At 36.5% G+C, this 15,680-nt stretch overlaps 1 protein-coding gene across 8 annotated transcripts in view; it reads right to left on the reverse strand.

Annotated features, from left to right (window-relative positions):
- Nucleotides 1-15,680, reverse strand: part of LOC132103036 (rho guanine nucleotide exchange factor 1-like) — a 49,339-nt gene that overhangs the window by 26,397 nt on the left and 7,262 nt on the right. For all 8 annotated transcript variants that reach the window (XR_009423323.1, XR_009423327.1, XR_009423325.1 and 5 more), the window contains exon 2: nucleotides 1,334-1,399. Coding sequence is in view for 1 of the 8 variants with exons in the window: in XM_059507836.1 (XP_059363819.1) it covers nucleotides 1,334-1,360 (27 nt within the window). In the remaining 7 variants the exon portion in view is untranslated. The remainder of the gene's footprint in view (nucleotides 1-1,333; nucleotides 1,400-15,680) is intronic.

The raw sequence follows: 15,680 nt of genomic DNA on the forward strand, positions 1-15,680 counted from the left end.
TGCCGCAGCAAAATGTCTTGCAGGTCAAAGGGGTTCAATAATTTTGATTGCAACTGCATATTATTTCAATTAATTATTAATAAAAAGTAATTCCTAAGTACATTGTACTAATTTGTACCAAAAGCCAAAAAAACCTGATAATGTTCGGGGTTCAGACACACTCTCTCTGTTTAAATCTAGATTAAAAACGTATCTCTTTCGCCAAGCATTTGAATAATGTATCTTAAATTGTGAGTATAGTTGTATCTGATCAAATGCGCATTCTTATTCTTTATCTTGAGTTAAACTAATTAATTTTACTTTGTTGGAACAGCAGCTATGCTAATGATGTCTCTATTTGTTTCTCTATTTGTAACTAGGATTTACACAAACTCCAGTCTGGATCCAGAACACCTGAGAAGAGATGATGCTGACCCTCAGAGGACCTCAGATGATGCTAACCCTGAATCAACAAACAGAACTAACAAATATTGCTACAAGTGTGACTGCATCATATAATAATTATTAATTATTAATAATATTCATCGTCTGGCTGACTATGTCTTGTATACATTTTTCTAAAAATCTTGTCATACGTGCACAAACTGACAGTCACCACTTATAAGCTACTACTAAATATTGTAGAAACAATTTTCTGTAAAGTTGCTTGCTTTGTAACGATTTGTATTGTAAAAAGCGCTATACAAATAAACTTGAAACTTGAAATCAATAAAACTACATTTATGTTTATCAGCAACAATGGCTATATTCATGGCAACATTAACAATATCACAATCATCATACACAATCATCATACAAAAACTAGTAGCCTACTAATAAAAATCATATACAATATTTACATAATTATATTAAATTGTATTATATTAAAATAATACATTTAATAATAATAAAATCTAATAATTATATATAAAAAATATATTAACTTTATTAATTAATTTTTTCTTACACTTTTTTTTCTCCTGGTGAAAATTTTCTGATTCCCAGGCGCATTGCACAAAATTTTTAATAATCAGAAATACATGCAATTATAGTTAGTTGCATTATATTAAACACAATTAATACTAATAAAACTGTAATTATTATATAAAAAATTACTATTAAATTACAAATCATTTTTACACTTTTTTCGGTGAAATTTTCCACAAACTCCCAAGCACCCCCTTGAGGCCTCCTAAAAACCCCTTGAAAACTCTTGCCCTAGTTGGTTTTGTAATAACGTTGGAAACTGTGATTATGCCATCTCTGTGACCAAATCAGATGCAGCCCCCTTATAAGAACATCAAGAATGAATAGAAACAAACAAACAAACACTGGCAGCTTCAGATGCCTTTACCCCGTTATGGGCGTCTTCACAATCCATCCTGTTGTAGGTCACACCAACACCGGAAAAACCGGGCTCCTGAAAAGAAACAACATAATGAAAGCCTGGAATAGCATCCTTTGTCAACAAGACAAGCAAATACAAACACATAGCAGAGCACACACAAACAAACTGCCAGGAGCAAATCCAACTGGGCCATCCGATACAGGTATACAAACAAACGACAATATCAAGATCAGCCAATAAATCAATAACAGATATTCCAATGTGGAAGAACAAGATGGCTTTGAATGATAACAGTTACTTCAGTTCTCAGCGGTCAAATGATCTATAATTCAGTTTATTTGTTGTGTTCCTTCACTTATTATTCTCTACCCATGGAATAGTAGATACGAAATCTTTACTGCAGGAGAGATTTGAAAAAGTTTGTCTGCTGCTCAGTATCCTGTTAATGTGTTCGTCTATTCATTCTCCAATATACAACAAAGATCTAATCTCAATGAACATCAATGACTGCATTAATCGACTGTATTGACTTTCACAGTGAAAGTGCACTGACTTCTGGACAAAAAAAAAGCAGCAGCAGATAAGTGGGGAATGCCTTTGCATACCAGACTATCCCATGCAACTGTTCAGACAATGGCCTTGTCCTCTGCACTGGAGCAGTGCGATAGCACAGGCCTAAAATAACCGCTAATGGAGCTGTGTTTGTGTTCTGGTTTTATCAGCTGCTTTAATCAGTTATGTCTCTGAGATCTTCAAAGCTTTCCAAAGAGCCACGTCTACAGTGCAGGCAAGCATAAAGAGAAAAGAGAGAGAGAGAGAGAAAGGAAGTGGGTGTAATTTCCTCAGGAAACGATCACAGACATTTTTTGTCAACCTGTCTGTAAAAGTCATGTTCAGAGTATCAGATAGCATAAAACAAAGGAAAAAGACAAGGAGGGACAAACTCATACACAAGAATATGACACATAAGTGTAAGGTGAAAAGATTTATAGCACTTTCCACAACTCGGGTACTCTGTTGGGTCCCATTATTGTTTCAAAAATATGATGTTTTAATTTGTAGAAAGAACTAATATGTGCTCTTTGTTTTCATCAAACATATGTTCCATTAAAGATTATCAAATAATAGTGGTCGACCGATATCTCGCTACGGCCGATATATCGGTCGATATCTGGCATTTTTCAAATATCGGCATTAGCCGATAAGTTTTTCTGCTTTGCCGCTGTGTTCGAGGAGGGACTTTTATTTTGACGGTGTTGAGAAAGGCAGCGCCTGAGCACACAGTACTCACATTCTCCCTCTTGTTTACTGTTGTTGTTAAAAGTTCTGTTTAATACGGATAGAAGTCTGTCTAATAATCAGATAGAACGGTTAAACAAGGGAATTCATGTATACAGAAAGTATCAACAAAATTTTATATTATTATGAATAGAAAGGCAAACATTATAATACACTTGTTTGCCGTCAGCATTAAGCAAATATGCATTTATATAATTTAAACAAATCTTTGAATGACTAATGAACATTTAATTTCACAAACCTTGCAAACTTAGTCGAATCCAGCTGTGAGATCTTGGGACGTGTCCATTTTTATCCTGTATGATCGCGTGTTCTCTGTGTGACGGTTTGTGTGAACTCAATGCTTTAAACTTTAAAATTATGAATTCAAATTATGCTGCGCTTTATGCATTTGGCCACTGTCATATTCATGTCATTTTCTCTGTGTATGTAAAATGAGGGTTATCCTGGCTTTATTTAAAATATATGATTCCCAATACATACGGTCTTCCCAGAATACTGAGTGCCCTGTTGGTTAAAGTGTTTACTTTCTTTTTCAATTATATTTTATATTAAATATTTATTTAATTGTGAAAAACACTTTAAAGTATAAGTATGTATATGTTACACATTTATTTTTTTAATCCATTGTCAAATTGTTTCAAATTTCTTAAATAATAATAATAATAAATTAAAAGAAATTATATCGACTTTATAAAGGAGCCCCTGCTTTCCAAGATATCATGATCAGCATCGGCTGTTAACAGAAGCTAGTCTGCAATACATAAATGTCTGTAAACCACATAAAATGGAGATTTCTATAATCGCAGAGGTCTTGTCCTACAACTCTAACAATTAAAATAATACAAAAGACATCAAAATAATATGAAAGCTAAACAGTTTTGACCTTTTCAACTGATATTCAAATAATTTAAAAGTTCATAAAATTTTTAAGTAAATAATTTTTAATGACTATTTATTGCTATATAATAATTAAATAAAGCAGAGTTTTAAACTATTTAAACAAGTATTACATTTTGAAAATGTTGAAAAACAAAATAAATAAACAAATAAAACTCAAAACAAATATAATAACTTGTTTGACCTCCTGAAGTTAACATTTAAAATTTTCATCTCACCTAAACTTTTTTTTTTTTTTTTTAAGAAAATGGGGGTGGGGGGTGCGTGATGATGCTTTCTCTCCATTTTCATGACATTGCCCTCATCCCGTCACAAAGGAGGAAACATCACAACATCAACTGCATAATAACAGTAAAAAGAGGAAGAGCTAGCAAGAAAAGCAACAGCAGATGAAGTCATTCATGCATATATGTGATAACTGAGAAGAAAGCGCATCTTATTTCACAGAAAACAAGTTAAGTGAGAACAGTGATGGAGGCTAAGAGAGACACATAAAAAAGTGGGTTGAAACAGAAGAGAAAAACAGTTGAGAAAAAAAGAAAAAAAGTCATAGCACTCTTCTAGACATAAGCACTACCGAGACAGGACTGTAAAATTCATGAACTTTCAGTATCATCTAGATTACATGCTAAATGCAATTTTGATAAATGACAACCTAAAAGACATTTAAATACACCCACAGCTTTCAATAAATCATCTCAACAGCTGTCAAGATCAATCAGCAAGCGTTAAACACAGACTTTCTTAAAGGGATAGTTCACCCAAAAATGAAATTTTAATGTTTATCTGCTTACCCCCAGAGCATTCAAGGTGTAGGTACCTATATCTTGGATGCCCTAAGAAACAATGTCACCTACATTTTGGATGCCCTGGGGGTAAACAGATAAACATCAAATTTTCATTTTTGGGTGAACTATCCCTTTAAAGCAGGAGAGAGAATGATCTGCATGTTTCGCCAGAGACAGTGTTTCTTTTCAGTTTAGCTGAGAATGAGAGTGTGGAGGCACTGGGGTGTTGCCGGTGGGGCTAATGAGGTCTATCGCGATCTACTCAAAAGTATGTAATGACTGCGCTCTCTCTTTCTCTCTGGTGGACTGTGTGGTATTTCAATACTGCAGGAGATTAGAGATCTCTGAGCTTCTCTCAGTTACTCTAATAAGAGCAGAGGAAGGGTGGCGTACAGGCATGTGGCCTCACTGACCATGCAAGCATGAAGAACAAAGTGAGACACAGTAACCAGGAAGAACAAACAGTTTGAGAATGTTTAGAGTAAAGGACTGTAAGGATGTGTGACAGAGGTGTTAACCTCCAACATCACAGTTTCTTTGTTGGTAACTTCAGTAACTTAGTTATTACTTTGGTCTCCAGTGTAACATGATCCTTAAGAAATCATTCTAATACTGATTTGGTGCTCAAGAAACATTTTCTTATTATAAGCAATGTTAAGATCAGTTGTGCTTTTGTGGAAACTGTGATAATTCTTTTTTTTTTTTGGATTCTCTGAAGAACAGAAAGTTTAAAAATACATACTTTTGTATTATAATTGCCTTTTCTGTCACTTTTGAACAATTTAATTAATATTTGTTGAATAAAAGTATTATACACACACTAACTTGTCTTATATCATCAGGTTGACTTTCCATATATGTGTAATACTTTGTATACTGAACAAATCATATTTTCTATCCTCTAGTCCTAGCACTACTCCTAAACATAGCCCTCACAGAAAAAAACCAAATCATCCATAATGACCTCAAAATGTAGGTTAAACAAGTACACGTACCCCTGCATACTCTACCTACTTTTTCCTTGAACCCAAGTTTAGTAATTGTAATACTTGAAAGACCACTAATTCTGAAAAAAATGAGGGGGAAAAACTTGTCACTTTTATCTTCTCCTGCTTTCTTTCAACTTCCCATCATTGCTAATAGACATAAACATTGCCTGGAATATCCCAGAGGCACGTGTTCTGAACATACTTAGAGGTAATCAAGAACCATTTCACCTTTAGTTACTTAAATGGCCAATTCCTGGATATTTCGCACAGTAGCCTGCTATATAACAGGACATTTTTCAAGCATATCTACTACCAGTGAATTTTTTAAAACATCTGTAATATTTGTGGCATCTGTAGCATTAAAAACACCTGTATAAGTAGGATGAATACCATTCCCTTGCTTTCACTTGTGATGAAAGGCAAAAATAAAAAATAAAAATCAGACTGTTGGATGAGGTTGGCAAGCTTGTGAACTTTCCAAGTGCATCCCTCCTTTAGTCCTATTCTAGAATACCAACACCCTTTTGCAAACATCTGCCAAAGTTATCATCGATTACACATGGTACTGTTAAAAGGTCACAATCAGAATTACAAGTTCATAAGGACCGGGTTTGGGGTCTAAGCGGGGCACTACCTTCATCCACTGAGTGCAAATGTTGGGCGAGCGGACCAACTGCACTGAAGCTATGGCAGCCTGCAATCTCTAAACGTTTCCAAATGTGGGCTGCGAGTCCAGGGAGTAATCAGCCCGCTTCAAACATAGATCCATGTGACTGCACACAAACCTGGCCTGTCCGTCTGCCCAACAGACCTCCTGCTCCACCATTGGCACGACAACTGGGATTGAGTTTGCATGTGTAAAGACTGAGTTAATGTCGGAGCATGCATCAGTGTTTCAACGTGTACACGTGTCCATGTATGTTCTCACGTTGAACATCTCTGAATAGAGCACAGTTGTTCAGGAACTTTACATCATGTAGCGTTTTGTGTGCAGTGGCTGAGCGCTAGAGGGGAAGGGAATGCCAGGAAGCTCAAGCGCTGTGATCGTCAGCCAGGAATCAACCCACCCTCTTTTACAGAGGCAACCACATAAAGTCTATACGCCTAAAACACAGTCCGAAAAACAAGCTTTTTAGCTGTTAGATCATCCAACTTTAACCTCCATATTGAGTCAGGTTTGAGAGACAACTATATTTGTACCTCTAGAAAACGTGCCAGTACCAACAGGAAATACTAGACAAATAATAAAAATTGGTCAAAACAAGTTGTCTCAATGGAGACAGGTGATCACTCCGCAGCTGAACTCCAGATCTGAACACTGGCATCACCACATCAAATCATTTTCCTGCCCTCCACAGTCCTGTCACCGCATCCATCATTCTGTCAGTTCATCACTCCACCCTGGGCGATCTGACTCAACCTGACTGCAACTCGTTTCTCTTCAGCGATTCCCGCCTGCATCACGTCTCACCGCCAGACATCTAAAGAAGCATCCTGGAACACCACATCATTTTCTGGCATATGCCCTTGCATCAAACATACAACACAGTTATGGCAATAAATAATTCCACTCATTTTAACTATTCATTTCGTCTTTTGAAACCTACCTAGTTCCAATTTAAGCTATTATCATTGACTAAAAACTATAGACTATAAGTGGAAAAATATTTTCATTTTTAAAATAAAAATAGGAGTTCACAAAAAAAAAAAAAAAACTCAGTTGGCTTATGCGTGACCTTTAGGGACAGGTACATCTGAAATCGATAACACCATTACAAGAAATCCTTCCTGTAACTCAAACAGTAAAGTTTCCAATCAAATATAGTATGTTTGACCATAAACAGATTCAACAGATAAACAGATTCACCATAAACAGAAACACAATTTGTGATGCTGTGTGAAAAAGTAAAACCAAAACTAAAATGAAAGTAAATAAAAGCCATATAAACGAACTTCTCCTTAAAATACAAAAAAAGAGATAATTATAAATGAAAAAAAGAACACAAAACAGGCTAATGAAAATTTTCTATCAAATAAAAAAATTATAAAATAGTTTAAATACATTTTATATAATTCAAAACAAGATTGTTTGCATTATAGGAATATTTTGGGTTTAAATACATTTTAAGCAATCCTAAGTTTCAAGTGGTAAAGCACCCCATCAAAGAAAAGAAATCACTCAAGTTTCTGAAAAAAAAAGAAAAGAAAAAAAAAGAGATGGACTATGGCTGTAAAATGTAAATTTTCTATGGTTTTCTACAAAGAAAAAAAATGACAATCATATCCTCTGATCTTTACATAAATTTAGCAATTCAAGTACCACCATCAACTGCTCAACTGCTGCATCCAACTGATCAGCATGACTCTCCAATTGAAAATGAATGACTTCAGATCGCTTTGAATTCACTGTCAGTGTGAACGCACCTTAAGTGAACTAAAAGCAAATCTCGGCACCAGACCACATTGAATAAATGGACGAAGATAGACAAAATGGCCCAAAACACAGGTATCTTGAAACACACTTTTTTGAAAGCTGACAGCTTTAAGCTTCACGTGGCATCTTAATAACCCAGTGCTCAAGGCAGGAGACTACACAACCACCACCAACATCCACAAAAGTCCTGTTTTATTTATTTTGTTCTGACATTCACTAGCAAGTCAGAGGCTTGGGTTACAAAACCATTTAGTTTCTCTTCAGTCAATTTAGTCAATCTTTCCTTCATTCGGTCTTCTTTAACTTTGCATTTCCATGTTTCAATATTTCCTACTCATCCCTTTCTATTTGCAGTCCATATGAAGTCACATCTCTCTATCATACCTTCTATTTATGACTCTGCATCTCTGACACTCTTTCAGCTACCTATAAAACATATTTCAACCATTTTAAGCTTTGTATTTTCCGCAAGTGAGTAGCTTTTCCAAACACCTGGTTGCATCTGGTTAAAGTGTCCACACCCACCTTTGCTTCCTAATAACATACCACAATTCACACTGCAAACACATTCACTGACAGCTTCCACAAACATACCTCCCACCCAGACATACGTCACTACTATTACTCATGACAAGACATAGGCTTCTTTGTTAATGGGTCAAGGAACACCAACAGTTTCTGTTGCCTCAGTAAAGCACGCCAAAACATGACATTACACACATGCACACATCCTTAACACACTGTGAGAGCTTTGTTACTGTGAACTAAGAGATCGACCCATATGGATTTTTCTATAGCCGATGTTTAGAGGTCAGGGTCAGCCGATAGCCGATATCTGCTGCTGATTTTAAGGGACGATATCTTGAAGTGTTTCCCTTCATTTGCATGCTAAAATGTCACTAATAATAAGTGGATGCACAAACATTTCAAAACTTATCATCATTTACTGAGCACTGACTTGAACCATCTCTCGAATCTTAATTTTGTGCACTTGCACGTTAATAAAATAAAAAATGTATCCAAAGTTAATATAATATTAAATATAAAAAACAGGTAATTATATATATATATATATATATATATATATATATATATATATATATATATATATATATATATATATATATATATATATATATGTGTGTGTGTGTGTGTGTGTGTGTGTCAATCATTTACATAAAAGTTTTAGAGCATTTATCAAGCAGAATTTTTCAAGTTTGTTGGAACATAAATGTAAACTTAAATATACATTTAAATAAAATATAATAAATAAAAATCAATTAAACTGAAAAATATAAAAAATAAAATATACAAAAACTAAATAATAGTGCTGCAAACACACTAGCAACCAGCAACATTGGTGTTTGGTATAAATGACAGAGAACATCTAAAGTGCATTCTAATTTTAAACTTACATCGCAGTCTGTTCCTTATTAAAATAAAGTACAGTCAACCGAACATATAAAAGGTTACACTGGTCAGTTTAAATAGTAAATAGTACTTTTACAAAGTAAAATGATCTCAAACGTATGGGGCGCTCTCTTCATTTTATCAAAGGATCATAATCACATCTATTCATTTTACAGTCCTGCTATTAGCATTTTATTTAGACTAAAACCCCTTTAATTCAGGTGAGAAAGCTTTTTTTCCAAGTGGCTTTTGCACATAATAATAATACCACTGCAGACACATTTTGCAGCATTAAGGTTATTAATTGATTGTTAATTAAAACGACAATCGATCATGGAAATTATTGAATATTGACATCCCTAAATGCAAATGAGTTGGATGGAAACCTGGCTATTGTCTGCATCAAACCATGCTTCCGAACAAATGTCATTCACCCTTCTGGGCAGCTCCAGGACAGCTATCTCTCCGAGCACAGTGCTGTCTGTGAGCGAGGCGGAGTAACGTAGCCCTCAATCATGCTTCAGTGTTTGTGAGAGCTGCCAACTTCTCCACCCCATTTACAGAGTGAAATTCTCTGACTACCTTTATCTCCCAGGACTGTAGTTGAATCTTCCAAAAGCTACTAAACACGGATATCGGTGCCGATATATATATAAAAAAAAGAACAAATATCGGCCCGATATATCGGCTGACCGATATATCGATCAACCTCTTCGCTTGCGGTTGTCCATCGAATCCGATGATGACGCCCACTTCTGTCTTTTAACGGTGAGTTTTCTGATGGCTGAATAATCCGATCCTGGATCCACAGGTTCTATTGCAGGTGGGGCATATATACATGCTATTGGTGTTACTGGTATTTATGGGTGTGTTTCTCTTGAGCCTTCTTTGTTGTCTCCTAACTGTCGTTTCCTCCTCCAGTGCTTGGGTCCCATCTAGACACTGCTGCCGCCAGGTGTTATGGTCAGCAGCCATGTTCTCCAAGTCCCCAGGTTTTATTTTGCACCTCTTAAGCACTGTTTTCATTTGTTCTTTAAAGCGTTTCTTCTGGCCTCCAGCAGAGCGCTGGCCCAGTTGTAGCTGGCCATATAGCACTCTGCGGGGCAGACGGTTGTAGGGCATTCTTATGACATGCCCCAGGCAGCGCAGTTGGTGCTGGCTGATTGTGGCCTCAATACTCTTACAGCCTGTTCTCCTCAGAATCTCAGTGTGAGGCACTCTGTCACACCAAGTGATTCCCAGGATGCGCTGGAGACAGCAGATGTGGAAGTGTTCCAGGAACTTGATGTGGCGGCTGTAAGTAACCCATGCTTCACAGCTGTAGAGGAGGGTGGTGATGCAGACTGCTTGGTAGATGCATATTTTTGTGTTGAGATGAAGGTTCTTGTTCTGAAAAACCCGCTGCCAGAGTCTCCCAAAGGCAGCTGATGCTTGTTTGATTCTGTTCTGGACCTCATTGTCAATGCTATTGTCTTCAGAGATAATACTCCCCAGGTATTTGAATGATGGTGCAATTAATATTTTTTCATTTGCAACATAGAAGATGGGTGGTGCGGGTGGAATGTTGGCACTCCACTGGCAGATTACCACTGTTTTGGCGGTGTTGATGGTCAGCCCCATCCTGCTATATGCCCTCACTGCTGCATCTAGGACAGACTGGAGGTCTTGTGGAGAGTGAGATACGAAAACGCAGTCATCTGCATACTGCAGCTCAAGTATCCTCACTCTGTGCAGTTTGGTGGTTGATTGCAGTCTCCTGATATTAAAGAGGTTACCATCCAGATCAACCTCTACTGTGATCACACAAACACTCTGCTGCTGTACGCTTTGGCCAAGAGGGGTCCAATGGGCTGGGCGATATGAACAAAATCTTATATTGAAAGTTATTTTTGATGAAAATAGGTTGTAAAGATGCCAGCATTGTCGATGACATAAAAAAAAACTTCACAACAAAAATATTTCAATAACACCGCAAAACCTGATACTAGCCTAACTAATAAAAGCTAAAAATGTTCAAGCTTATTGAAAACAAGTAAACAACCAATAACTTAATAAGGATAAATAAACATATAAATAGTGTTGCCACGGTACCAAAATTTCAGTATTTGGTACCGATACCAGTGAAAATCCATGGTTCTCGGAAACAATTTCGGTACAAAAGCAAAAGAAAAACATGCTAATTAAAAAATTTGACTATACTTTAATTTAATCCAAACTGTGTACCTATTTAATTTTAAAGGACTTTTGAAATCATTTTAGAGTTATTCAGCGAAGAATAACATCCAAGTTAGCTATAAAAAAAAAATTATAAAAAAAAGCCCAGACCTGCTTTTCTGATTGATATGACACTAACCATTTGTTCATTCTCTAAAACGCATATTTTAGATTCACAATTCATTTAAAAGCATCTTGTGCGTAAAAATAGTAAATAGCATCATGTTTTCTTGTTTTTTTAATCGAATAAATGTTATAGGAGCATTAAATAGTTAATAAAGAAACAATTCTAATGTTCATTATATTAGCATTAGCCACATTTATGCTAACGATTAACTACTCTAATAACAGCAATCATTACAATCCGACATTCAAATCAAAGTATTTAATAATATTCATAACAGAAGTGGTGTTTCCCACAGCCTTCCAGTCCATTTGTGGTGGCATATATATGCAAATTTATTTTGATGAGAAAGGTTTCCCTAGGAACGGCTGTAATCAAATAAGCACTCTCTTTCCTTAATTCCTCATTTTGATGTCGTCATGTCTCGTGCTTTTCTGAAGAAAGCGCATCAAGAACCGGGTTGACTGGGCACTCGGTACCACCAGTACTTAAAAAACCTGGTACAATATCGTACTATACTACATATAAATAATACAATAGAACAAAGATACAAATGAAAAAGTCTAACAGAACTACTAAAAAGAAACTAAAAAAATTAAGAAAAATAAAAGGACTTTAAGTCCTAAATAACGGATTTAATATATTTGGACCCCACTGACTTCCATTGTATAAACAGTGTTGGGAAGGTTACTTTGGAAATGTAATAGGTTACAGATTACAAGTTACCCTATTTAAAATGTAATAGTAGTGTAACTTTTTTAATTACTTTAATAAAGTAATGTAACTAATTACTTTTGAGTACATTTTGATTACTTTTATAAATTTCTAATGAATGTTAATTTGCAACTGTTAATCATCTTCAACCATTTTACACCATGCAGGTTTAACCTTACAGTAGAGCTCAATACTGTCAGACTTTCATCATTCTTCATCAGCTGAATTAAGATGATCACATTTGAACACGTCCACCACACAATCAGACTTTAGTAGTGCCTTTTACTTAGAGATTGATCTGAAGTTCAAAGCAGATTTAAAATCAAAAGAAATAGTTTATAGATACTGTTTTTGAAACCAAATCTTTGCATAACTACAGGCATCTAACTGCATCTAACAATGGTTTGGGGCAAAATAGTTAATAAAAAAATAAAAGCATATACATCAACTCAAATACGGTTATCTAATAAGCATGTGTCCTATTTTGTGTACTAAACTCCTGAAACATTGGTGTATTTTTGAAACACTGGTGTCTCTTTGTATATGATATGATGATAGTTTCTCAAAATAAGTAAAAAATGCTCATGAAGTGACTGTTCTAGAGATTAATTTCCATGAGGGGCGGACTGGGAAATCTCACACTCATACACCCACAACCCATTCTGTTACATGGACAACCCTATTTTGTGTTTGGACCTGACATGAAAAAGATTTGAATCCTTAGGTTGGGGGACATGCAACGTAATTAAGAGTTCTCTCCTGAACTGCACCTTCACTTCCATTATCCATCCATCTCTCTCATGACTTTAATACTGAAGATTTTTATTTGACTTTTACCATGTTTTGTAAGTGCAATTTTGTTTTTTTGGCAAATGAATTACCACTTGTATTTATTTTTACTACAAATTCCATAGTTAAACCACGGTTAGTGCCATACCATAGGCATTAATTTTCCTAAAGGTTGTGTTTTTGTATGCACTAGCTCCCCCTAAACCTATGATAAAATATGATGATTTGTCTGCTAACTTACTACTGTAACATTACAAAAGATAATAATGACGTCGTTTATACAGTATTTTGAGTGATTGCGAGCAATGTGCTGCTGCTGCTTGACTAAGTAAACAAAGAAAAAACTACATTAGCATATTTACAGATGAAACTGACCTGCACCTGAAACCCTGAACAGAAGTGTCGCTTCTCTGCTCCAGCTGTGCGCTTACACAGTTCACTCCGGTCTCTCTCTCTCGCATTGATTACTCGGAGTCTGATCCAAACCGTTCGGCGGAGGCGCGGAGAGCGCGCGAGCCCAACCATTGCCAGTCACGACTAACCGATTCATGATTTATTAGAGATTTAATTATCGAATGGCGGATTCGGAAATAATCGCTTTAGTATATTCGGCCTGCAATTATACAATAACAATATTAAAGTAGAGGGCCAAATCGTCTGCCAGGCCACCGGGAATAGTCCCGGTTCTCCCGATGTCCAGTCAGCGCCTGATTTCCACAGACACGCAGAACGTGCAGGATTCATATTCAGTCTTTTTGCGGATTAATATTCACAGACATCAGTCCATATCGGGTTTTGATTCAAGTGTACTGACCTACTTTTGATTTATTCGTCCAAAATGTGGCATATTGCGTCCGCGTTATAGGCTGAATTCCATTTTTATGACTGGATTCTACGAATGCGTTTTCCGCGTCTCGGAGATTATGGGCCATATGTCTTTGTGCAATTTGGGAAATTACTCATTTTTTCTTAGTAACTGTAACTGATTACTGTTACATTTATTTTGTAATTAAATTACGTAACGCCGTTACATGTAACTAGTTACTCCCCAACACTGTGTATAAACATTTGAAACATTCTTTAAAATATCTTCTTTTGTATCCTTCAGAAGAACTAAAGTCGTACAGAATTGGAAACAACATGAGGGTGAGTAAATGACAGCAGTTTCATTTGTGGGTGAACTATCACTTTAATAAGATGAAACTTGTCCTGCGTCTATTCATTTGCATGTTCACTTTTTTCCATATTACTGTGTGCTAATTTTTATTACAAAATATAATTTCCCATAAGCATCACACTATAATTGCTATGGTCTAATGACATTACTCTCTCCGGGAAGTCGTGGCCTAATGGTTAGAGAGTCGGACTCCCAATCGAAAGGTTGTGAGTTCGAGTCCCGGGCCGGCAGGAATTGTGGGTGGGGGGAGTGCATGTACAGTTCTCTCTCCACCTTCAATACCACGACTTAGGTGCCCTTGAGCAAGGCATCGAACCCCCAACTGCTCCCCGGGCGCCGCAGCATAAATGGCTGCCCACTGCTCTGGGTGTGTGCTCACAGTGTGTGTGTGTGTTCACTGCTCTGTGTGTGTGCATTTCGGATGGGTTAAATGCAGAGCACAAATTCTGAGTATGCGTCACCATACTTGGCTGAATGTCACTTCACTTTCACTTTCACTCCATTAAAGGAGTGAACACAAAGCACTCACTGTCTATGGTAAAACAACACAATGTATGTGAGGAAGTGAGACACACAGTGAGAAAAAAAGCAGGTGGAGGAGTGATACAAAATGAAATGGTGTGCATTCCTTTAAAAGAAAGAGTCAGTAGCTTTAGTCTGGACAAGACTGTACTTGCCTCTCTATACGAATTTCAAAGAGAGAAAGAGAAAGAAAGAAAAAGACGAACAATGTCAGAACAGGAAGAGGAAGTGGTAAGGCACCCCCATTGCTTCAGTTATTATCCACCCCAATTTCAAATCTGGGAGCAAAACCTCCTAACATTTCACACTAATGAGGTAAAACACCGGCAGTGCCACGGTATTTTACATGAGAATATACAGGTGCATCTCAATAAATTAGTAATTCAACTCAAATTGTGAAACTCATGTTTTAAATAAATTCAGTGCACACAAACTAAAGTAGTTTAAGTCTTTGGTTCTTTTAATTGTGATGATTTTGGCTCACATTTAACAAAAACCCACCAATTAATCTCAAATCAGAATACTTCATAAGACCAATTAAAAAAAATGTTTTTAGTGAATTGTTGGCCTTCAGGAAAGTATGTTAATTTACTGTACATGTACTCAATACTTGGTAGGGGCTTCTTTTGCTTTAATTATTGCCTCAATTTGGCGTGGCATGGAGGTGATCAGTTTGTGGCACTGATGAGGTGGTGTGGAATCCCAGGTTTCCTTGACAGTGGCCTTCAGCTCATCTGCATTTTTTGGTCTCTTGTTTCCCTCTTGACAAAACCCCATAGATTGTCTGTGGGGTTCAGGTTTGGTGACTTTGCTGGCCAGTCAAGCACACCAACACCTTGGTCATTTAACCCACATTTGGTGCTTTTGGCAGTGTGGGCAGGTGCCAAATCCTGCTGGAAAATGAAAACAACATCTTCAAAATGCTGGTCAGCAGAAGGAAGCATGAAGTGCTCTAAGATTTCTTGGTAAACGGGTGCAATGACTTTGGTTTTC

This window comes from Carassius carassius, chromosome 24, assembly GCF_963082965.1.
Source record: "Carassius carassius chromosome 24, fCarCar2.1, whole genome shotgun sequence".
NCBI lineage: Eukaryota > Metazoa > Chordata > Actinopteri > Cypriniformes > Cyprinidae > Carassius > Carassius carassius.